Source organism: Oncorhynchus kisutch, linkage group LG11 (genome assembly GCF_002021735.2).
Source record: "Oncorhynchus kisutch isolate 150728-3 linkage group LG11, Okis_V2, whole genome shotgun sequence".
Taxonomy (NCBI): Eukaryota; Metazoa; Chordata; class Actinopteri; order Salmoniformes; family Salmonidae; genus Oncorhynchus; species Oncorhynchus kisutch.
Window position 1 is genome coordinate 48152868 of NC_034184.2, and position 25529 is coordinate 48178396.

Genomic DNA, 25529 nt, shown 5'->3' on the forward strand with positions numbered 1-25529 from the left:
TCTCCCTGTCTCTTCCTCTCTCCTGGTCTGTGCTGGTCGTTGGGAGTCTGTTGGCGTCATTTGAAGGCTGACCAGGCAGCCCATTAGGCCTCAGATAATACATCTGGCCACGTAGCACAGTTCCAGTCAGCCCTCTGGCCCAGGGTGTGTGCACTTGAGAGAGCGAGAGAGAGACAGAAAGAGAGTGTGTGTGTGTGGATGGGATTCTGCCAGCAAGTACTGTACCTTATAATTTGTGCTTGTCAATAAAGTGTTTTGCCATTACAGAGATTGAATTACACAAGTAAAGTAGTGGAATACAGCAAAGGAAAGCTCAGTTTCAACTGTTCTGCCTTATTATTATTCGACCATGCTGGTCATTTATGAACATTTGAACATCTTGGCCATGTTCTGTTATAATCTCCACCCGGCACAGCCAGAAGAGGACTGGCCACCCCACATAGCCTGGTTCCTCTCTAGGTTTCTTCCTAGGTATTGGCCTTTCTAGGGAGTTTTTCCTAGCCACCGTGCTTCTACACCTGCATTGCTTGCTGTTTGGGGTTTTAGGCTGGGTTTCTGTACAGCACTTTGAGATATCAGCTGATGTACGAAGGGCTATATAAATAAATTTGATTTGATTTGAAATTTGATGTAGGGCTCTCCTTTTTTCAGCATCATTTTTTATTTACTTTATTTACTTAATTAGATGGAAACTCTTTACCCAGGTGGGAAGGCCGGGGGGGGGGGGGGGGGGGGGATTACAAGTGTCTCACTTTGCTCACAATAGCTCTCTATTGCCCTCTGTCATCTGGTAACCTGAATGCCCCACGGCAGCCCACCCAACATACACACAAACACAGGTTGACATAAAAACGACTATGTTTTAACGACAAGCTGTTGACCCGTTTACCTTGTCCTACCCCCTACAGGTGTGCTGCCAAAATATGCAGCTCAAGGTCAGATATTAGAGCTAGAGGTACTGACACACACACACACACACACACACTAGCCCGGGGAGATGGGATGTAGTGTGTGTGTTTATGATCTGGCCCATGCAGGGTAATCATAGCCATATGGCCACCAGGGCTGAGTCACTCACATACTGCTCCGTCTCTAGCCAAAACACACGCACACACACACACAGGGTGACATTATTACCTACGTAATGAGGAAAATCAGTTGATGAAATGGACCCTATCATCTCAAGTCAAAGAATGTCTGGATTTTTTGGGGGTCTTTTCGGCTAACTCTGCCTTGTGTTCCCTTGAGGGTACCCATACACAAACCACGTTTAGGAAAAACATGTTTGTTATTAACCTCAAACTGCCACAATTCATGACCCACTATCCCAAAAATGTAATCTTTCCAGTACTAATATAAACTATAGACTGTCCCAGTCCACAGCTCATTAGGCACAGAGAAGAGTGCGAGAGGACAGAGAGACTAGACACACATGCAGAGCTATTTCTGTCCCACATCTCCCAAACCACCAACACACACACCTGATGATAGGGAGAAATCAGGTCATGCTCATTTACTACGTATGTTTGGGTTAGGGCGCATTAGCATGGCCCAGTGTGACAGTGCCAGCTCATGTGAGTACCGTAATATGGAGACTAATTACTGGGTCACACACACACACACACACACACACACACACACACACACACACACACACACACACACACACACACACACACACACACACACACACACACACACACACACACACACACACACACACACACACACACCTGAATTATAGCCAATAGAGTCCACCATTTATCGGACAGCTGAAGGATATAGTCTTCTTGCCGCACATAGACAGATGTTCCTGCCTTGAATAACAACCAGAAACATTCCCTATTAATATTTTTTATGATCTCTTTCCCTTCTTCTTCCCCTACTGTTATCACTACCCTGGCCTGAATCACCACCTTCTACACCTACTTCTGCCCCAGAACATGCTACTGCCCAAACCTGACTATCCTTTACCGAAACTCTACAGTTACCCCTATCTCTACCTCCTACCCTTCCCTGTCCCTGGAGCTTATCCTCATCCTAATCGCAACCTACCCCTGTCCCCAAACCTAATCCATGTCCCTAACCCTCTCCCTTACCCGAAGCTCCTACTTATGTCCCCAGCCCATAACCTTGCCTATTCTCCTCCCCCTATCCCCTGTCTCATATCCATCCCTCAGACCCCTGTATCTTACCTTCTGAGGAGAAATCAATGAGCCCCAGGAAGTGCATCAGTTTGAGGGAGCTACAGACCACCAGGAGTATCCCCACGGTTTGCAATCCCTCCATCTCCCACACCTCACGGAAAAACAACAACTGCATCTTGACACACTGTCCCAGAGAGAGAGAGGGAGATCTCTCCCTTCCCTCTTTCTTTTTCTCCTTCCCTCGGTCTATCCGTGTCAATCCAAGAGGGCCCACCTTAGCTCAGACCTCCTTCGGTCCCTCAAAGTCGCATTTATATCTCTGTCCACCTTGATCTCTCTCTCTCTTGTTCAGTCTCCCACTATCTGCCAGTAGAAAGCCATGGTACGTCCACTCAGGTCAGAAGTGATGACGATGTAGAGTTTCACTCTCTCTGTCCCCTACTCTGTCTGTAGTAGGTAGTATTGACATTGCAGAGTTGACTCGGTCCAGAGTAGCAGACCTGTCAAGAACAGCTCATAGGTGGTTGTCTGTCAAAGGTATAGAGAAGGTCCTCTGTAACTCAGCCCTACGGGTTGACCTGTTAGCCAGCCTAGTCAACTCTCAACAATCGTCCGTTACTTCTAACGATCGTGATCTGAACTAAGAAGAACTCTCCAATATCATTAGGTAGTTAACCAGAGTAAAGAGGTGATCATAGTCCTCTGTAGATCTAAGCTATATCAAAGGTTAATGATTTTACTCTCACTCCTACACACTTAGAATAAAGGGTTCCAAAAGGGTTCCATATGATAACCCTTTTTGGTTCCAGGTAGAACCCTTTTGGTTTCCATGTTGAACCCTCTGTAGAAAGAGTTCTACATGGAACCTAAAAGGGTTCTACCTGCAACCAAAAAGGGTTCTTCAAAGGGTTCTCCTATAGTGACGGCCAAAGAACCCTTTAAAGTTCTAGATAGATACACTTAGAAATGAAGGTGCTATCTACCTACTCCCTTTTCTTTCTGTAATTCTGTTTGTTTCTCTTCCCTCCCTTTTTCCATCTCTCCATCCCCTCCTGCTCAGTCCCTCCTAGTGTGTAGTTGGGTCAGTAGCATGAGTTTGGATAGAGGGAGGAAAGAGTGAGGAGAGAGGGATGAAAAGAGGAGAGAGGGGAGAAGAAGGAGGAGAGGAGGAGATGGTGGAGAGAAGAGACAGGATGGTTGAGTCGGGGGAGAAGAGAAGAGGGAAGGGGTGGAATGGGGGAGGTTAGGGAGTGACATGCAGCTAGGATTCACGCGTCGCTGGCAGCTGTGGCCAGACTCACAGATGTGATTCTCTTTCCCTTGCTTCCCTTGGCTTGCATATCCACTAACATACCCACATGGAGATAGGTGTGTGCCAGTGAGCTGTAATGTGTAAAATTGGGTGAAATCTGACTCCGGGTGTATCGTGTCTCTGTGCCAGTAAGATGCCAGACCTCAGGATGTTTAGACTGAATGTCATAATAACGCCATAACAGCCAAACCAACACCATGCCAACATACCAAAAACAGTGATAGTAAACCAACCAATTATACTAACAGACCAACCATAGTTCAACTTACATTGCCAAACGAAGCAGACTGACAAACTATAGCCACAGTTAAACTAACCAGTGAAACTAAGTGATCAAAACTTAACCAAACCAACACTAAACCAACACTACACTTAAGCCTAAAAGAAATGATCTCACTTTATAGCAAAAAAAGAGAAAGACATTGTGTCACAACATTTTAGGTACAAGATGTAGGACATCAAAGGGAACATTTCAACAAGTGGAAATATATCCACTCTCAAGGACTGTGGAAGAAGAGTAAAAAGGAACAAGGGATGAGATGGAAAGTGGGTTGAGGATCAAGGCTGTGTGTGTGTGTTCTCAATGAATTTTCACTCAAAAAGCAAAAGGGGTTGAGGGGGGAAATAGAGGGGTGAGAAAGGGGGGAGAAGAGTGAGGAGGACTGGTCTGTCTGCTCAGTGATTAATAATGCTCCGCATGCACTATTGGAACTAAGCTCCTTGGCAAAGCTCTTAGGGAACCACAGAACACTCAGAGACACCACTGAGCAAAATGAGTCCTCCAGGATTCAGTCCATGCTTAATCAGATAACCTCACTCCACACACACACACACACACACACACACACACACACACACACACACACACACACACACGCACCTGCTGCTTATCTGTCTTTTAACCTTTTGCATTGCATAACAGTTCAAATGAAATGCCCCTAATATACAGTGCATTCGGAAGGTTTTCACACCCCTTGTAATGGTTTTCTTGTGTCGAAGGAGAGGTGGACCAAAGCGCAGCGTGGTTGAAGTTCATGTTTTTTAATAAGACAACTAAACATGAACATAATACAAAACAACAAACGTGGAAAACCGAAACAGCCCTATCTGGTGCAACAAACACAGAGACAGGAACAATCACCCACAAAACCCAACACCAAACAGGCTACCTAAATATGGTTCCCAATCAGAGACAATGACTAACACCTGCCTCTGATTGAGAACCATATCAGGCCAAACACAGAAACAGACAAACTAGACACCCAACATAGAATGCCCACTCAGATCACACCCTGACCAAACAAAACATAGAAACATACAAAGCAATCTATGGTCAGGGTGTGATAGTACACCCCCCCCAAGGTGCGGACTCCGGCCGCAAAACCTGAACCTATTGGGGAGGGTCTGGGTGGGCATCTGTCCGCGGTGGCGGCTCTGGTGCTGGACGTGGCCCCCACTTCACCATAGTCTTAGTCCGCCACATTGTCCACTTCCGTGGCCTCCTAACCACGGCAACCATTCTAAATGACCCCACTGGACTGAGGGGCAGCTCGGAACAGAGGGGCAGCTCGGGACAGAGGGGCGGACTAAGACTATGGTGAAGTGGGGGCGTTTTGGTCCGCCTCTCCTTCGACACAAGAAAACCGTTACAGAATCACCCACCACAACAGGACCAAGCGGCGTGGTGAGCGGCAGCAGGAGCAGCGAAGTATGGACTATACTACTTGGGAGGAAATAGACAGGTGGGCGGTCGACCCAGGGAGAGTGCCGGAGCCCGCCTGGGATTCGCTGGAGCAGTGCGAGGAGGGTTACAGGAGAATGGAGTTGGAGAGACGAGCACGGCGACGTGGACTGAAGCCAGAGAGTCAGCCCCAAAAATGTATTGGGAAGCGGCATAGCCCAGTGCGGGCTATTCCACCTCGCCGCACTGGTAGGGCGACCGGGAGCATTCAACCAGGTAAGGTTGGGCAGGCTCGGTGCTCAAGAGCTCCAGTGCGCCTGCACGGTCCGGTCTATCCGGTACCACCTCCACGCACCAGCCCTCCGGTGGCAGCCCCCCGCACCAGGCTGTCTCTCCGTCTCATCCCTACAGCCGCTTCCGCCTGTCCGGCGCTGCCGGAGCCTCCCGCCTGTCCGGCACTGCCGGAGCCCCTCAGCCCAGAGGCCCCAGATCCCCTCAGCCCAGAGGCGCCAGAGCCCCTCAGCCCAGAGGCGCCAGAGCCCCTCAGCCCAGATCCCCTCAGCCCAGAGCCCCTCTGTCCCAGAGCCGCCGCCCCTCTGTCCCGAGCCGCCGCCCCTCTGTCCCGAGCTGCCCCTCAGTCCAGTGGGGTCATTTAGAAGGGTCGCCGTGGTTAGGAGGCCACGGAAGCGGACAAGGTGGTGGACTAAGACTACGGTGAAGTGGGGGGGGGTTTGGTCAGGGTGTGATCTGAGTGGGCATTCTATGTTACATGTCTAGTTTGTCTATTTCTATGTTTGGCCTGATATGGTTCTCAATCAGAGGCAGGTGTTAGTCATTGTCTCTGATTGGGAACCATATTTAGGTAGCCTGTTTGGTGTTGGGTTTTGTGGGTGATTGTTCCTGTCTCTGTGTTTGTTGCACCAGATAGGGCTGTTTCGGTACATACCAGCTCCGCGTATCGCAGATTATTATTATGTTCATGTTTAGTTGTCTTATTAAAAAACATGAACTTCAACCACGCTGCGTTTTGGTCCGCCTCTCCTTCAACTCAAGAAAACCGTTACACCCCTTGACTTTTTCCACGTTGTTACGCCTTATTTAAAATGTGTGAAATAGTTTTTTCCCTCATCAATCTACACACAATACCCCATAACTCTAAAGCAAAAACAGGTTTCAGAACATTTTGCAAATTATAAAATTAAACCCACCATAAATATCATATTTACATAAGAATTCAAACCCTTTGTCCGAGGCCACTCCTTGTCCGAGGCCACTCCTGCGTTGCCTTGGCTGTGTGCTTAGGGTCGTTGTCCTGTTGGAGGGTGAACACTTTGTCCCAGTCTGAGGTCCTGAGTGCTGCCACCACCATGCTTCACCGTAGGGAAGGTACCAGGTTTCCTCCAGACTTTGCGCTTGACATTCAGGCCAAATAGTTCAATCTTGGTTACATCAGACCAGAGAATCTCTAGGAATAGTCTTAGTGGTTCCAAACTTCTTTCATTTAAGAATGATGGAGGCCAGTGTTATCTTGGGGTCCTTCTGTGCTTTGACACAATCCTGTCTCGGAGCTCTACGGACAATTCCTTTGACATCCTGGCTGGGTCTTTGCTCTGCTCTAACAGTATATAGACATGTGTGTGCCTTTCCAAATCATGTCCAATCAATTGTATTTACCACAGCTGGACTCCATTCAAATTGTAGAAACATCTCAAGGATGATTAATGGAAACAGGATGCACCTGAATTTTTTTATTTCACCTTTATTTAACCAGGTAGGCCAGTTGAGAACAAGTTCTCATTTACAACTGCGACCTGCCAAGATAAAGCAAAGCAGTGCGACAAAAACAACAACACAGAGGTACACAAACGTATAGTCAATAACACAATAGAAAAATCTGTGTACAGTGTGTGCAAATGAAGAAAGGAGGTAAAGGCAATAAATAGGCCATAGTGGTGAAGTAATTCCAATTTAGCAATTAACACTGAAAGTGAAAAATATGCAGATGAGGATGTACAAGTAGAAATACAGGTGTGCAAAAGAGCAGAAAAACAAAAACAAATATGGGGATGAGGTAGGCAGTTAGATGGGCTATTTACAGATGGGCTGTGTACAGCTGCAGCGATCGGTAAGCTGCTCTGACAGCTGATGCTGAAAGTTAGTGAGGGAGATATGTCTCCAGCTTCAGTTATTTTTGCAATTCGTTCCAGTCATTGGCAGCAGAGAACTGAAGGAAAGGTGGCCTAAGAGGAGTTGGCTTTGGGGATGACCAGCGAAATATACCCGCTGGAGCGTGTGCTACGGGTGGGTGTTGCTATGGTGACCAGTGAGCTGAGATAAATAAGGCAGAGCTTTACCTAGCAAAGATTTATAGATGACCTGAAGCCAGTGGGTTTGGCGACGAATATGTAGCGAGGACCAGCCAACGAGAGCATACAGGTCGCAGTGGTGGGTAGTATATGGGGCTTTGGTGACAAAACGGATGGCAACTGTGATAGACTGCATCCAATTTGTCGAGTAGAGTGTTGGAGGCTATTTTGTAAATTACATCGCCGAAGTCAAGGATCGGTAGGATAGTCCGTTTTACGAGGGTATGTTTGGTGCATGAGTGAAGGAGGCTTTATTGCGAAATAGGAAGCCAATTCTAGATTTCATTTTGGAATGGAGATGCTTAATGTGAGTGTGGAAGGAGAGTTTACAGTCTAGCCAGACACCTAGGTATTTATAGTTGTCGACATATTCTAAGTCAGAACCGTCCAGAGTAGTGAGAGTCTCTGTCACGGCAGATTTCCTCCTCTTCCTCTGAAGAGGTGAAACAAGGATCGGACCAATATGCGGCGTGGTAAATGTATTTAATATGAAAACTCAACATGAACACAAATACAAAACAACAAAGTGAACTGGCAACAAAACAGTCTCGTGTGGCACAGACACAGGAAACAATCACCCACCAAAATACACACAGAACATGGCTGCCTAAATATGGTTCCCAATCAGAGACAACGATAAGCACCTGCCTCTAATTGAGAACCAATCTAGGCAACCATAGACTTACATAAACACCTAGAAAGGAAACACCCCGATAAACATACAAAACCCCTAGACAAGACAAAACACATACATCACCCATGTCACACCCTGACCTAACCAAAGTAACAAGGAAAACAAAGAACACTAAGGTCAGGGTGTGACAGTCTCATAGCAAAGGGTCTCATAGCAAAGGGTCTGAATGCTTATGTAATATGGTATTTCTGTTTTTATTTTTAATACATTTCCAAACATTTTTTTACCTGTTCTCACTTTGTCATTTTGGGGTATTGTGTGTAGATTGAGGAGGGAAAACATTTATGTAATTCCGTTTAGAATAAGCCTGTAACGTAACAACAATTGTGGAAAAAGTCAAGGGGTCTGAATACTTTGCGAACGCACTGTATAGTGTGCTGCTGATGTCTTACAGTTGTTTGCTTGTGATGTTGATCATATCACTGTCAAGCCAAAGCCAATTTTCTACATGGATTCAATTTCCATCTATTCTCAGTGATAGTGACAGGTCTGTGATATGAAGGTCATGTGGTGCCATGTAGAGAACATCTTGTTTGTCTGCTTACCTGCGAGAGCGAGATCTGAGTGGTACTCTGGGTCTGACTGCTGCAGGTTTGATGCATCTTCCAAATGACAGTTTGGAAGTCGAGCAAACTGAGAAACCTTTTCCTTTTCAAACCGAGTTATCTTTATACTGCAACCTTTTATGCTCAGACTGAAGAGACAACAATAGGATCATTATTTTCTATATCTTGATTGCGTGTCTGTCTGTATGTGTGTGTGCGTGTCCTGATATTCTGAGAATGTGCTCCATTTCACTGTAACTAGCTCAGTTAAATGAGCTGTCTGTCTGTCAGACACATTCTAGAGACATGCGTTCAATAGCTCCCATTCCATGTCATACTAATACACACACACACACACACACACACACACATGCACGCACACACACACACATTCTTGACCTGGATCAGGTCCTTCGTAGATTCTGAGCTTATTGCAAATGGCTGGGTTAATCAAACACAACGTTGCGTCTGATGAAGATCCTGCTGAAATGAACTCAGATTCCAAAACAGGCTCCTCCGCTCTAGCTCCTCACTGTGGAAAAGCAATTATTCATTCACCACTGTATTCTCTACCTTACAGGAGGTGGCGACGGGAAGAGAAAAGCTGGAAGATTGTTAGTTTAAATATGGAACAAGTGGGAATTGAACTGGAAACTGGAGGGCTGCTAGTTTCAGATGCCAGGTAAAATCTACTACCATTAGGTAGACCAGCATCTTACTATGAACACCTACAGTAACTGTAAGATAATGATATGTGAATACCTGGTTCTCCATCTCTGTCTAAACACAGCTTGAGGCAGCAGAAATGTTGACATTATTCCCCACGCCCTGTCTGACACGGACCTGTATCCCTCTGTCTATTTCAATCCTGTACCATCTGTCTTGGTTTTTGATGACTGCTGCGTCCCTGTAGGTGTGTCTGTTGGCCTGCTGAGTAGTAGGTAGGGCAGGATGGACACACACAAACACACACAGACAGGCTTACCCAGCCCTAGACAGAAAAAAAGGGATGCGAAAGGGTTCTTTGCAGAGGGATAGGGTTCTACCAAGAACTGTTTTCATCTGAAGAACCCTTTTTGGAAGTTCTTTGTAAGGCAAAGGGTTTTTACCTAAAAACCTTTAACATCCTAAGAACTGTTTTTTTTTAATGAAAGGGCTCTTTGATGACTCAAGAAGGAAGGCAATAAGGATTCTTTCATAAAGAGTTTATTTTAAAAAATCTTAAAAATCTTAAAAATATTGTTTGCATATCCTTGTATTTTTAATTTGTGTGACCGTCCTTGTCTATTAGTTTATCAGTGTTTTGTTACTTTTCATGTTTTGTGTTTTTTGTGGACCCCAGGAAGAGTACCTGCTGCTTCTGAAAAAGCTGATTAAAAAACAAATAATAAAGAAATAAAGGCTAATAAGGCTGGTGGAACTGTTCAAAGTTTAAAGGGTTCTTGGTAAAACCATTTATAGAGAGTTCTGGGAAGAACCCTTCAAAGTCTAAAGGGTTCTTGGTAAAACCGTTTATAGAGAGTTCTGGGAAGAACCCTTCAAAGATGAAAGGGTTCTTGGTAAAACCATTTATAGAGAGTTCTGGGAAGAACCCTTCAAAGATGAAAGGGTTCTTGGTAAAACCGTTTATAGAGAGTTCTGGGAAGAACCCTTCAAAGATGAAAGGGTTCTTGGTAAAACCTTTATAGAGAGTTCTGGGAAGAACCCTTCAAAGATGAAAGGGTTCTTGGTAAAATCATTTATAGAGGGTTCTAGGCATAACCCTTCATATAGGTTTCTAGATAAACAACATTTACAGAGGGAACCCTACATAGAGGTTTCCCTATGGGGACAAACTGAAGAACACTATATGGTTCTACCTTCTTTTCTAATCAGCCAAACTGTGTATTAGTTATGATGAGGAAAATTTTGCCTGTGGCCAGACAGTTGAAACACCTCCAGATGTAGACTTCTACCTTTGGAATTATCCCTCTGAAAAGATACCAAGCTAATTCAAATATCTAGCTGTGTGTGTGTGTGAGTCAGTGAGTGAGGTCGTGTGTGTGTGTATGTAGGTGAGTTAAAGAGGGAGGCATTGACGATTGGCGCTCAAAATTGGGTAGCAATGTTTCCAATTACTGTGAGTAAATGAAAGGGGAGATCATTTGCATAGATCATTAGCTTAGGGGATATACACATTTTAAAAAAGGGATCTGAAACAAAAACAGATTAATTACAATAACTACACCCTTTTGGCATGAACTACAACAATGGACAAATCTGACTACAAAGTAGGAAAAATCTTCACTGTATTCAAAACAGAACCATGTTCGCACACACACATGCACTGAACTGGCAGCATTGAAGGATCTGCTTTGAGGATTTTTAGTCACATTATCAAAGTTTTGTTGAAGCCTCCTTTCGAAGCCAAAATACAGCATTACCTGTACCGTATTCTGCTCAAATGATGTTATTTTGCTCATTGGTACCTAATTTTAATAATGCATAATAAACTAGTCATTACAGTCAATAAACAATTCATGATTGGAATTCACTAACATTCCTCCAGAGGGCAGTGTTGTATAAATCAAACAGAGCATTATCATTAACATTTGTATGTCTAAATTCTACCTCCTTTCTTTCTTTTTTTCTTTCTCTTTCCTGCCTGACTGCCTGCCTGCCTGCCTGTCCGTCTGTCCGTCTGTCTCCCCTCCCTTTCTGTAATTGCCCTTCATTCAGATTGTGACTGCGCAGACAAACAGTGGGAAGGTAATGAAGGATTATTGACTATAAAAAGACATAAACGCACACACACACGCACACAGCACAGAACTTCACAGTATGGCATCCGGTTCTTACTGGAACGATTTATACATACATATTATGTGGTGTTAATGTTATGATTATCATCAACATCATAACCATTTTTACTTTTTACATTTTTTATCTAACCTTTATTTAACTAGGCAAGTCAGTTAAGAACAAATTCTTATTTACAATGACGGCCTACTCTACACTGAGTAAACCAAACATGAGCATTGGCAGTAGAATGGCCCGGTACTGAAGAGCTCAGTGACTTTCAATGTGGCACCTTCATAGGATGTCACCTTTCCAATTCATCAAATTTCTGCCCTGCTAAAGCTGCCTCGGTCAACTGTAAGTGATGTTATTAATGCAGCTTCAGGGAACAGATAAATATAGGGGAGGTAATAAACAGGTGATTGAGTCAGGGTGAGTCCAATAATCGCCGATGCACATGACGGGAGGAAGGCAGGTGTGCGTACTGATGGTGGCAGGAGTGCGTAATGCTGGGGTAGTGACAGTTATTGTGAAGTGGAAACGTCTAGGAGCCAAAACGGCTCAGCCGCAAATTGGTAGGGCATGCAAGCAGACAGAACGGGACCACTGAGTGCTGGAAATTGCTCTTCGGTTGCAACACTCACTACCGAGTTCCAAACTAACCTCTGGAAGCATTGTCAGCACAAGCACTGTTCATCGGGAGTTCATGAAATGGGTTTCCATGGCCGAGCAGCCGCACACAAGCCTAAGATCACCACTCCCAATGCCAAACATTGGCTGGAGTGGTGTAAAGCTCGTCACCATTGGACTCTGGAGCAGTGGAAAAACATTTTCTGGAGTGATGAATCACACTCCACCATCTGGCAGTCAGACAAATTAATCTGGGTTTGGCGGATGCCAGGAGAACCCTACCTGCCCCAATTCCTAGTGCCAACTGTAAAGTTTGGTGGAGGAGGAGTAATGGTCTGGGGCTGACACACACACACACACACACACACACACACACACACACACACACACACACACACACACACACACACACACACACACACACACACACACACACACAGAGGACTAGACCAACGATACTCCATATCTGAATCATGTTACTTTCCTACACCACTCTGAACACTCTGCCAGCCTCACAACTTCCTACACCACTCTGAATAGAATCTGCCAGGCTCACAATCTTCCTCAACGTACAAATGAGCAATATATACACTTTTGCCAACTCACATTCAAGGAGTGGGGAGAGGAGGAAAGGAAGAGGGGTGGAGGAGTAATGAATGAGACGTCCTTTGGCTGTGTGCCCGGGATGAGGTAAAAATTAATTGATTTATTTGGAAATCAAACGAGAGAGAGAGAATGGGAGAGACAGAGAGAAAGAGGAAGGAGGGAGAGAGGTGGAGAGAGTGAGACGAATATAACATTCTCTCAGAGTAATAAGTTATCAAAAGGATTGAAGATCAGCACACTCAGTGTGTGTGTGTGTAGGTGATGTGTAAGTGTGTGTGTGTATGTGTGTGTTATCGTGGCCCTCCAGCCCCCAGTCAGCAGAGCAACAGTGCATCAATACGACCTGTTCCCTTTTTCACTGACAGAATTACAGTGAAGGATGCCACACAGGCAACACACACAAGTCTCTGTCCAAATCCGTCTGATCGGCATGAAGTAGTTAGGGGCTAAATGTTGATTTGGAAAGGGAGATCACACAAGGCTTTCATTCATGAATTATACCTCTGCTTGATCTGACTAAAATCATTGAGATCGAAAAACTTGTCTATAAAGGTGGTAATTGTGATCATATACAGTGTGCTGGCCTTTATGTTCTTTTAATGTATACTTTATTAGCACAGCACCTAAGTTTTTGTGTGTATAACCAAACTGTTTTTTTTTGTACAGACGTAGGATCTTAATTTGATCCGTCTTTTGTTGCTGAGAATTTTCCTGCATCTCAGTAGATGTAGATGAGCTTCATGATTGACATAAATTCACTGAAAACACGCAATAACACATGGTTATATTAACAAGATTGCACTTTCATGCAGCCAAATTTTGGCCAGCTAATAGCCTAACCACCGATGAAGCAACATTATGGACTAAACATTAAAATCCTTTTGCTGCAGAATGTTTTTACTGAGCCAATATTGGTCAAATTAAGATCTTACATCTGTGTCTCTTCTCTCCAATATACACTAGGTGTATCAAACATTAGGAACAACTTCCTAATATTGAGTTGCACCCCCTTTTGACCTCAGAACCTTGTCAGGGCATGGATTCTACAAGGTGTCGGAAACGTTCTACAGAGATGCTGGCCCATGTTGACGCCAATGCTTCCCACAGTTGTGTCAAGTTGGCTGGATGTCCTTTGGGTGGTGGACCACTCTTGATACACATGGGAAACTGTTGAGTGTGAAAAGCTCAGCAGCGTTGCAGTTACTGACACACTCAAAGTGGTGTGTCTGGCATCTACTATCCCCAAATACAGGTGTGCCAACCTGTAGTGTCATACCCAAGAAGACTCAGAGGCTGTATTCGCTGCCAACGGTGTTTTAACAAAGTACTAAGTAAAGGGTCTGAATACCTACACTACCGGTCAAAAGTTTTAGAACATCTACTCATTCAAGGGGTTTTCTTTATTTTTTAAAACTATTTTCTACATTGTAGAATAAATATAACAAAATGATAATCACACTAAGCCCAAACCAGATGGGATGGCGTATCGCTGCAGAATGCTGTGGTAGGCATGTTGGTTAAGTGTGCCTTGAACTCTAAATAAATCACAGACAATGTCACCAGCAAAGCACCCCCACACCATAACACCTCCTCCACCATGCTTTACGCTGGGAAATACACATGCGGAGACCATCCGTTCACCCACACCGCGTCTCACAAAGACACAGCGTTTGGAACCAAAAATCTCCAATTTGGACTACAGACCAAAGGACAAATTTCCACTGGTCTAATGTTCATTGCTCGTGTTTCTTGGCCCAAGCAAGTATCTTTTCCTTATTGGTGTCCTTTATTAGTGGTTTCTTTGCAGCAATTAAATCATGAAGGTCTGATTCACACAGTCTCCTCTGAATAGCTGATGTTGAGATGTGTCTGCTTCTTGAACTCTGTGAAGCATTTATTTGGGCTACAATTTCTGAGGCTGGGAACTCAAATGAACATATCCTCTGCAGCAGAGGTAACTGGGTCTTCCCTTCCTGTGGTGGTCCTCATGAGAGACAGTTTGTTGTTGCACTTTAAGAAACTTTCAAAGTTCTTGAAATGTTCCGGATTGCCTGACCTTCATGTCTTAAAGTAATGATGGACTGTCGTTTATTTTCGCTTATTTTGAGCTGTTCTTGCCATAATATGGTCTTGGTATTTTACCAAATAGGGCTATCTTATGTATACCATTCCTATACCAAGGAAAGAAATTCCACAAATTAACGTTTAACAAGGCACACCTGTTAATTGAAATGCATTCCAGGTGACTACCTCATGAAGCTGGTTGAGAGAATTATAAGAGTGTGCAAAGCTGTCATCAAGGCAATGGGTGGCTATTTGGTTACTACATGATTCCATATGTGTTATTTCATAGTTTTGATGTCTTCACTATTAATCTATGATGCAGAAAATAGTAAATATTAAGAAAAATCCTTGGATGAGTAGGTGTTCTAAAACTTTTGACTGGTAGTGTATGTAAACATGGTTATTTTTATATATTTTTTTAAACAACTGAAAACCAGTTTTTGCTTTGTCATTATGGGGTATTGTGTGTAGATTGATAAGATTTTTAAAAATCAATTTGATAATAATGCTGTAACATAACAACATGTGAAAAAAGTCAAGGGGTCTGAATACTTTCCGAATGCACTGCACATGTATAAAAAACTGCATTTTTCCTTCACTCTCTGGTATACCTTCATATACTAAAGACCAGTGATAATTTGCATTGTTAATGCAATTGAACAAAGCCCCATGTAATGTTATGCAAAAAAGACAAAACAAAAGAGATCCCTATTGAATAGACAGCTGTAAATGCACATCAGACTCCCACAATTTTGTAATTTTTAAATTTTTGTTTTTTAATTGAACCTTTATTTAATGCAAGGGCTGGGGTCCTTTTTTCTCAATTTCCGCCTGACTGACGTGCCCAAAGTAAACTGCCTGTTGCTCAGGCACTGAAGCCAGGAAATGCATATAATTGGTACCATTGAAAAGAAAACACTTTGAAGTTTGTTGAAATGTTAAAATAATGTAGGAGACTATATCACAATAGATATGGTAGGAGAAAATACCAAGAAAAACAAACCGGAAACTTTTTTGTTTGAGAGCCCATGCTCTTACAATGGAAAGTGTAGGGAAATAATGACATCTAGCTCCCAGTATGCAATTCCTCTGGCTTCCATAGGTGTCAGCACTCTATGTTCAAAGTTTCAGGCTTGTTTCTTCCAAAACGAGTAAGAAATATGAGTTTTAGTACTGGGACACACTATTGAAAATTCGTGTTTGGGCGTGCGATGAAGACAAGACGCACCTGCTAATATCGGTTTCCTATTGAACGTACTTCTTTCCGTATGAAATATTATAGTTTGATTACATTTTAGGGTATCTGGGGAGTCAATAGAAATGTATTTTGACTTGTTTTAACAAGTTTCGCGGTAGATTTCTGGTTTCCTTTCTCTGCATGTTGAACGAGTGGTTGAACGAAAATCGATGGCTCCAACTAAACTGACTTTTTGGGATATAAAGAAGGATTTTAATGTAACTTGTTGACTCTGAATCAGATTCCCTTTTCTACCTTAGGGTTTTTAGGCTAGAGTACCTGAAAGTTCATACATGTGGTCCCTAAAGAGACACCTATGAAGTCGTAGCTCTTTGGTCTCAGGTAAAACAATAGCAATATAGGTAGCGTTCATACATTGTTGTCTTTGCAGATGACAATGCCCAGGTTTGTAAAATCCTTTGTGTAACCCCCATGTCAAACTTCTAAAAAGCCAAATACAAATCCCCATGTTGAACCAAATACATGTCAACACGTCCTGTCACACATCAGTCAATTCCTTGGCGATATCTGAATGTGATTTACCAATCCAAAGCTCACTATAGATTCCAGCCCTTACAGGATTGGCTGTTGATACCTAGCACTACCTACCATGCTACTTGGTGGCATGGAGAGGATCTGTGTCTGCACCACGTGCTCTCACTACTGGTATCCACCCAAATAAAATAAAATGTTATTTGTCACATGCGCCGAATACAACAGGTGTATACAACAGTGAAATGCTTACTTACAAGCCCTTAACCAACAATGCAGTTATAAGAAAAATACCTAAAACAATTAGAAATTAAAGAGCAGCAGTTTGGTTAGATGTTCAGTAGTTTTATGGCTTGGGGGTAGAAGCTGTTTAAGAAGCCTCTTGGACCTAGACTTGGCGCTCTGGTACCGCTTGCCATGCGGTAGCAGAGAGAACAGTCAATGATTAGGCTGGCTGGAGTCTTTGACAATTTTTAGGGCCTTCCTCTGACATCACCTGGTATAGAGGTCCTGGATGGCAGCATGCTTGGCCCCTCTGTAGTGCCTTGCGGTCGAAGGCCGAGCAGTTGCCATACCAGGCAGTGATGCAACCAGGATGCTTTTGATGGTGCAGCTGTAGAACCTTTTGAGGAACTTGAAGCTCTCAACCTGCTTCACTACAGACCCGTCGATGAGAATGGGGGAGTGGTCGGTCCTCCTTTTCCTGTAGTCCACAATCATCTCCTTAGTCTTGATCACATTGAGGGAGAGGTTGTTGTCCTGGCACCACATAGCCAGGTCTCTGACCTCCTCCCTAAATGCTGTCTCGTCGTTGTTGGTGATCAGACCTACCACAGTTCTGTCATCTGCAAACTTAGGAGTACAGGAAGGGACTGAGCACGCATCCAGGGCACGGTTCTAGGCCCTCTCCTCTTTTCTCTTTACACCAAGTCACTTGGCTCTGTCATATCCTCACATTGATTATCCTATCATTGCTATGTAGATGACACTCAACTACTCTTATCCTTCCTCCCTTCTGACACCCAGGTGGCAACACGCATCTCTGCGTGCCTGGCAGACATCTGAGCTTGGTTGTTGGCCAAGAGCAATCTTGACAAAACACCTTCTTCCCAGGAAAGTCCTGCCCGCTCCAAGACCTCTCCATCATGGTTGACAACTCCATGGTTTCCCCCTCCCAGAGTGCAAATTAGAGGAAGCTGGTTGGAGAAGCTATAGGAGGACAGGCTTATTGTAATGGCTGGAATGCAATAGATGGAACGGAGTCCAACGTGGTTTTGATATATTTGATAACATTCCATTATTCCATTTCAGCCATTACAATGAACCCATCCTCCTATAGCTCCTTCCATCAGCCTCCACTGGTGAAAACAACATTGGCGTGACCCTGAACAACACCCTGTTGTTCTCTGCAAACATAAAAGCAGTGACTCGCTCCTGCAGGTTTACGCTCAACAACATCCATAGAGTACAACCTTTACTCACACTAATCCAGGCACTTGTCTTCTCCTGTCTAGACTACTGCAACTCTCCATTGGCTGGGCTGTGCCATCAAACCACTGCAACATCCAGAATGCCGTAGCTCGCCTGGTGTTCAACTTTCCTAAGTCCTCTCATGTCTCCCCGCTCCTCTGCACACTCCACTGGCTTCCAGTTGAAGCTTGCATCATCTACAAGACCCTAGTGCTTGCCTACAGAGCAGCAAGGGGAACTGCTCCTCCTTACCTTCAGGCTATGCTCCAACCCTACATCCCAACCGGAGCACTGCGTACCACCTCAGGTTTCTTGGCCCTTCCAATCCTACGGGAACAGCAGCTCCCGCTCAGCTCAGCCCAGTCCAAGCTCTTCTGTGTCCTGGCACCCCAATGGTTTAACAAGCCTCCACCAAAGGTCAGTACAGCGGAGGCCCTGCCCACCTTTCGAAAATGTCTGAAACCTTACCTCTTTGAAGAGTATCTTAACTCTCACGGTGCGAGCAAATGAACATTTCTTTCAAATTCTGTGCACTTTATTTAATAATTTACTTAACAATGGTTTTGCTTGCTTTAACAACTGTGTTACATAAGGAACTGGCTCAAGTGGGCGGGGAAACAAAAGGTGAATAGGCACAGAGGCTTAACATCGCAAGGCTTCCGGGGAAGCTTGCCAAACAGACAAAGCCTGTTTAAGGTTTGAGAAGTCAATGAGAGAAGTGAAAAATACTTCCTTAGTTGTTATTTTGCTTGAAATCTAAAGACACAACCTAGATTTGAGCCACTGCCTTAAGTAGTTGCACATGTGATTACTCCAACCTCGTGAAATTGATTTTTAAAAAAACATTATATTATTATTATTTTTTATTTTATCTAACCTTTATTTAACTAGGCAAGTCAGTTAAGAACAAATTCGTATTTACAATGACGGCCTACCAACAGGCCAAGGCCTCCTGCTGGGGACGGGGGCTGGAATTAAAAATAAAATAAAAATATAGGACAAAACACACATCATGAAGATGATGGCTGACGTTTTACATGCTCCTGACCAATTGTGCTATTTTGTTCATTTTTTTTGCATTGTTTGTTTTGTTAAGAAACTTTTTGAAACTTATTTTGTACATAATGTTGCTGCTACCGTCTCTTACAACTGAAAATAACTTCTGGACATCAGAAAAGCAATTACTCACCATGAACTGGAAGAAGCTTTTTCCTTTAACGAGTCCGACGAGACGGATGTACTGCTCTCCCAGGAACATCCCCGTCATTTGCGTGAAGAAAAGATGAAGGAAAAGAGGATGCAGATCGGGCTGCCTTCTGAGAATCCGTAGGCGAGCGAGTAAACTTCCACTGCCTTCCGTTCTACTTGCTAACATGCAATCATTGGAAAATATAATTGATAACTTACAATTATCCTACCAACGGAACATTAAGAACTGTAATAACTTATGTTTTACAAAGTCGTGGCTGAACGATGTCACGGATAATATAGAGCTGGCGGGATTTTCCATGCACCGCCAGAACAGAGAAGCTCCGTCTGGTAAGACGAGGGGAGGGGGTGTGTGTCTTTTTGTCAATAACAGCAGGAGCGCGATGTCTAATATTAAAGAAATCTTGAGGTATTGCTTGCCTGAGGTAGAGTACCTTATGATAAGCTGTAGACCACAATATCTACCAAGAGAGATCTCATCTATATTATTCGTAGCCGTCTATTTACCACTACAGACCGATGCTGGCTATAAGACAGCACTCAACACACTTTGTAAGACCATAAGCAAACAAGAAAAGGCTCATCCAGAAGCAACGCTCCTAGTGGCCAGGGACTTTATTGCAGGCAAACTTAAATCAGTTTTACCATATTTTTACCAGCATGTCACATGTGCAACCAGATGGAAAAAGACCTCTAGACCACCTTTACTCCACACACAGAGATGCATACAATGCTCTCCCCTGCCCTCCATTTGGCAAATCTGACCACAATTCTATCCTCCTGATTCCTGCTTACAAGCAAAAATTATAGCAGGAAGTACCAGTGACTCACTCAATACCGAAGTGGTCAGATGACGTGGATGCTAGGAATGTTTTGCTAGCACAGACTGGAATATGTTCATCTAATGGCACTGAGGTATATACCACCTCGGTCATCGGCTTCATCAATAAGCGACCATATGTACATATCCCAACCAGAACCCATTGATTAGAGGCAACATCCTCATGGTAGGACAGGTGCTGTATGTGGAGGATGAGGGCTGCAGTAGATATCGCAGATTAGGGGGAGTGAGGCCTAAGAGGGTTTTATAAATAAGCATCAACTAGTGAGTATTGCGGTGGGTATACAGAGATGACCAGTTCACAGAAGAGTATAGAGTGCAGTGATGTGTCCTATAAGGAGCATTGGTGGCAAATCTGATGGTCGAATGGTAAAGAACATCTAGCCCGCTCGAGAGCACCCTTACCTGTCGATCTACAAATTACGTCTCCGTAATCTAGCATGAGTCGGATGGTCATCTGAATCAGGGTTTGTTTGGCAGCTGGGGTGAAAGAGGAGCGATTACGATAGAGGAAACCAAGTCTAGATTTAACTTTAGCCTGCAGCTTTGATATGTGCTGAGAGAAGGACAGTGTACCATCTAGCCATACTCCCAAGTACTAGCATGAGGTGAATACCTCAAGCTCTAAACCATCAGAGGTTGTAATCACACCTGTGGGCAGAGGGGCATTCTTTTTACCAAACAACATTACCTTTGTTTTGGATGTGTTCAGGACAAGGTTAAGGGCAGAGAAAGCTTGTTGGACACTAAGAACGTTTTGTTGTAGAGCGTTTAACACAAAATCCGGGGAGGGGCCAACTGAGTATAAGACTGTATCATAAATGGATGAGAGAGCTTCCTACTGCCTGAGCTATGTTGTTGATGTAAATTGAGAAGAGTGTGGGGCCTAGGATCGAGCCTTGCTGTACACCCTTGGTGACAGGCAGTGGCTGAGACAGCAGATGTTCTGACATACACTGCACTCTTTGAGAGAGGTAGTTAGCAAACCAGGCCAAAGGCCCCTCAGAGACACCAATACTTAGCCGGCCCACAAGAATGGAATGGTCTACCGTATCAAAAGCTTTGGCCAAGTCAATAAAAACAGCAGCACAACATTGCTTAGAATCAAGGGCAATGGTGACATCATTGAGGACCTTGAATGTTGCAGTGACACATCCATAACCTTAGAGGAAACCAGATTGCATAGCAGAGAGAATACTATAGACATCAAGAAAGCCAATCAGTTGATTATTGACAAGTTTTCCCAACACTTGATAAACAGGGCAAAATAGAAATTGGCCTATAACAGTTAGAAAAGGGACGGAGTGCTTTTGATTTGATGGCCTGCAAATGCGCAGTTTGGCACGGGACGACCGTTATACCGATGACGTGTTTCTGCTCATGAGCTTAGCTAGCCAACGTCGCTTACAAGTGTGATCAGGGATTTCTATTGGAGAAGCAGTTTCTGCCTATCTTCATACTGTACTTTCTTTGTTTCTATTATATTTTACAGCATATTTTATGCAACAAACTGAAAATAGCTGTTATTTTGATAGGGTCATTAAAGAGAAAAATATCATATCTTCATGACAAATTAATTAATGTTTCTGTATGTTCTCTCTTAATCTATCAATTTCTCCTTCAGTCTGTCAAACCTGACCTGCAGAAATTACGTTGATTTTGGTTTGAACTTGTTCTGTTTCTTTTTGTGGGGGCTCGAACCAACATATGGGCTTAAGCCAAAGCTAAAGCCAAAATGGTAGCCAAATAGGCCAAAATGGTAGCCAAATAGGCCAAAATGGTAGCCAAATAGGCCAAAATGCCAAGTTCTCTGTAGTAGCCACTCAAGGTTAATATCTAGACTTTGCAATATTTTCTACTGATAATAAAGTGTAAGTAAATTGAAATAAAAATAAATAGAAATTGTATGGAATTTGATTAAATACAATTATTTCAGAAATAATAATAACACACTCACCCCTTCCCCCCACACACCCTGTCCATTACCTTCCTCTCCTACAACTTCGAAGAGTCCAAACTGTTCCAGGACTTTGACGAACAGTCCCATCACCACCAGGACAGCTATCATCTCCAGCCCATCCAGACTCAACATCCTGGGGACACGATCTAATCAAACCAGGCCCAGGCCCAGCCAAACTCAGTCCCTTGTGCCGGATTACACCTATATCCTTTGCCTTTCCCCCCAAACAGAGCAGTACATCTGCCTGTACCAACAGAACTAAGCTGGGCGAACCAGATTCAAGGTGGGTACACCCAAGTGGTCACCAAGTATCCACAAAAAAATCCCGTTATCCCATAATCTCCTGCAGCAACAGTTGAGAGAGCTGGTTGGATTTCTCTGATCCCTCCTCCAGAACCTGTCCTCTCCCCAGAGCTAGAAATAGGTGTCCATACAGCCCCAATAATGTATCAGTCCTGGACTACCATCAGGTAAAAATTCCCCCTTCCTCCTCCAACATCACAGGGAAAGAGTGAAACTCTTCTCCTCTACTCGCTTCCCTTCTTCTTTTCCTTTCTGCTCTTTCCTGTCCTCCACCCCCTGTTTGAGTAAATTAATCCGGGGAAGAGTGCTGTCTGCTAGTCCTTTGGCTGTGTGTGTGAAGGAGAGATGACTGAGTTAGGTAGATGCAGGAGACAGCGGGAGAGAGAGTGAAGGGGAGGCGGAAGAGTTAGAGAGAGAGAGAGACAGGGAGGAGAGGGAGGTATGCCCAGTGATATTACTTTCATTGATTTGCCAAATGTGGTTTCCAAGGTAACTGGCTGAAAATGTTTGGGAGAACCAAACTCGACAACATGCATGACTACAGAAACAACATTTAATCTCGCTTTTAAAGAAATAACTATTTCACTACGACAGAAATAACGGTTTAACTTTTTAAATAAATGTCTAGTTAGACGTTTTGTCAGTCTCAATACACTCTCTTGCAGTATGCAGTAAACCTCTACCGAAATAATGAATGCAGTATTTCATTATCTAGGTTACGTAAACACCAACACAAATTCCCTTCAGTATTAGCTTGAGGAGAAACAGCAACAGATGCATCTTAGCAAAGAGTTGGTGGAGGCAACAGTTAGATGGAGGAGCACTGGTCAAATTGAATGGCTTAGACTGATGTTTAATCAAAACAATGAATCACAAAGATGGACCCAATCACAAGAAGGTAGAGACAGATCCAGGTTTCCCAAACTCGATCCTGGTACCCAACATGTGTGCACATTTTGGTTTTTGCCCTAGCACTACACTGCTAATTCAAATAATCAAAGCTGGATGATGAGTCAGTTATTTAAATCAGCTGTGTAGTGTTAGGGCAAAGAGCTCTCCTCCCATGCTTTGTGAATACAGAAAGCATCCCATTGCTGGTCAACTAAAATAAAATGCAAATAATAAATATATATATATATATATAATATATATATATAAAAAAAAAAAAAAAAAAAAAAATTATATATATATATATATATATATATATATATATACAGTGCCTTCGGAAAGTATTCAGACCTCTTGACTTTTTCACATTTTTGTTACAGCCTTAATCTAAAATGTATTACATAAAATAAAAATCCTCATCAATCCACACACAATATCCCATAATGACAAAGCAAAGACAAGCTTTAATTAAAAAAATGAAATAATTACCCGATATAAATAAGTATTCAGACCCTTTGCTATGAGACTTGAAAATTAAGTTCAGGTGCATCCTGTTTCCATTGATTGAGATGTTTCTACAACTTGATTGGAGTTCACGTGAAGTAATTAAATTGATTGGACATGATTTGGAAAGGCAAACACCTGTCTATATAAGGTTCCAACGTTAACACTGCATGTCAGAGCAAAAACCAAGACATGAGGTCGAAGGAATTGTCCATAGAGCTCCGAGACAGGATTGTGTTGAGGTACAGATCTGGGTAAGGGTACCAAAAAAACGATGGTCACTCTGAAAGAGCTCCAAAGTTCCTCTGCGGAGATGGGAGAACCTTCCAAAAGGACAACCACATCTGCAGCACTCCACCAATCAGGCCTTTATGGTAGAGTGGCCAGTTGGAAGCCACTCCTCAGTAAAAGGCACCACAGCCCGTTTGAATTTTGCCAAAAGACACCTAAAGACTCTCTGACCCTGAGAAACAAGATTATCTGGTCTGATTAAACCAGATTGAACTTTTTGGCCAGGATGCCAAATGTTATGTCTGGAGCAAACATGGCACCCTTCCTAAAGTGAAGAAAGGTGGTGGCAGCATCATGCTGTGAGGATGTTTGTCAGTGGCAGGGACTGGGAGACAAGTCAGGATGGAGGAAAAGATGAACGGAGCAAAGTACAGAGAGATCCTTGATGAAAATCTGCTCCAGAACACTCAGGACCTCAGACTGGGGTAAAGTTTCACCTTCCAACAGGACAACGACACTAAGCACACAACCAAGACAACGCAGGAGTGGCTTCCGAAAGGCTGACCATGACTCCATTTTGTTGCTTCCTGCCTACAGACAGAATCTAAAACAAGAAGCTCCCGCGCTCAGGTCTGTTCAACGCTGGTCCGACCAATCTGATTCCACGCTTCAAGACTGCTTCGATCACGTGGATTGGGATATGTTCCGCATTGCGTCCAACAACAACATTGACGAATATGCTGAGTCGGTGAGCAAGTTAATTCGAAAGTGCATTGATGATGTCGTTCCCATAGCAACGATTAAAACATTCCCAAACCAGAAACCGTGGATTGATGGCAGCATTCGCGTGAAACTGAAAGCGCAAACCACTGCTTTTAACCAGGGCAAGGTGACCGGAAACATGACCGAATACAAACAGTGTAGCTATTCCCTCTGCAAGGCAATCAAACAAGCTAAGCGTCAGTATAGAGACAATGTAGAGTCACAATTCAACGGCTCAGACACAAGAGGTATGTGGCAGGGTTTACAGTCAATCACGGATTACAAAAAGAAAACCAGCCCCGTCACGGACCAGGATGTCTTGCTCCCAGGCACACTAAATAACTTTTTTGCCCACTTTGAGGACAATACAGTGCCACTGACACAGCCCGCAACCAAAACCTGCGGACTCTCCTTCACTGCAGCCGACTTGAGTAAAACATTTAAACGTGTTAACCCTCGCAAGGCTGCAGGCCCAGACGGTAGCCCCAGCCGCGTCCTCAGAGCATGCGCAGACCAGCTAGCTGGTGTGTTTACGGACATATTCAATCAATCCTTATACCAGTCTGCTGTACCCACATGCTTCAAGAGGGCCACCATTTTCCCTGTTCCCAAGAAAGCTAAGGTAACTGAGCTAAACAACTACCGCCCCATAGCACTCACTTCCGTCATCATGAAGTCACCTCCACCCTACCTGACACCCTAGACCCACTCCAATTTGCTTACCGCCCAAATAGGTCCACAGACGATGCAATCTCAACCACACTGCACACTGCCCTAACCCATCTGGACAAGAGGAATACATATGTGAG

General features: G+C 43.8%; 1 protein-coding gene across 3 annotated transcripts in view; it reads right to left on the bottom strand.

Annotated features, from left to right (window-relative positions):
* LOC109899573 (Kv channel-interacting protein 2) overlaps positions 1-25529 on the bottom strand; it is a 90439-nt gene that overhangs the window by 17258 nt on the left and 47652 nt on the right. The window contains exon 1 of one of the 3 annotated variants that reach the window (XM_031835892.1): positions 22059-22614. The exons of 1 other annotated variant lie outside the window; for it this stretch is intronic. In XM_031835892.1, coding sequence (XP_031691752.1) covers positions 22059-22164 — 106 coding nt within the window. In that variant the 5' untranslated portion in view covers positions 22165-22614. Of the gene's footprint in view, positions 1-2195; positions 2889-22058; positions 22615-25529 lie in introns of those variants that run through there. One more of the 3 variants, XM_031835893.1, reaches the window with a different exon arrangement.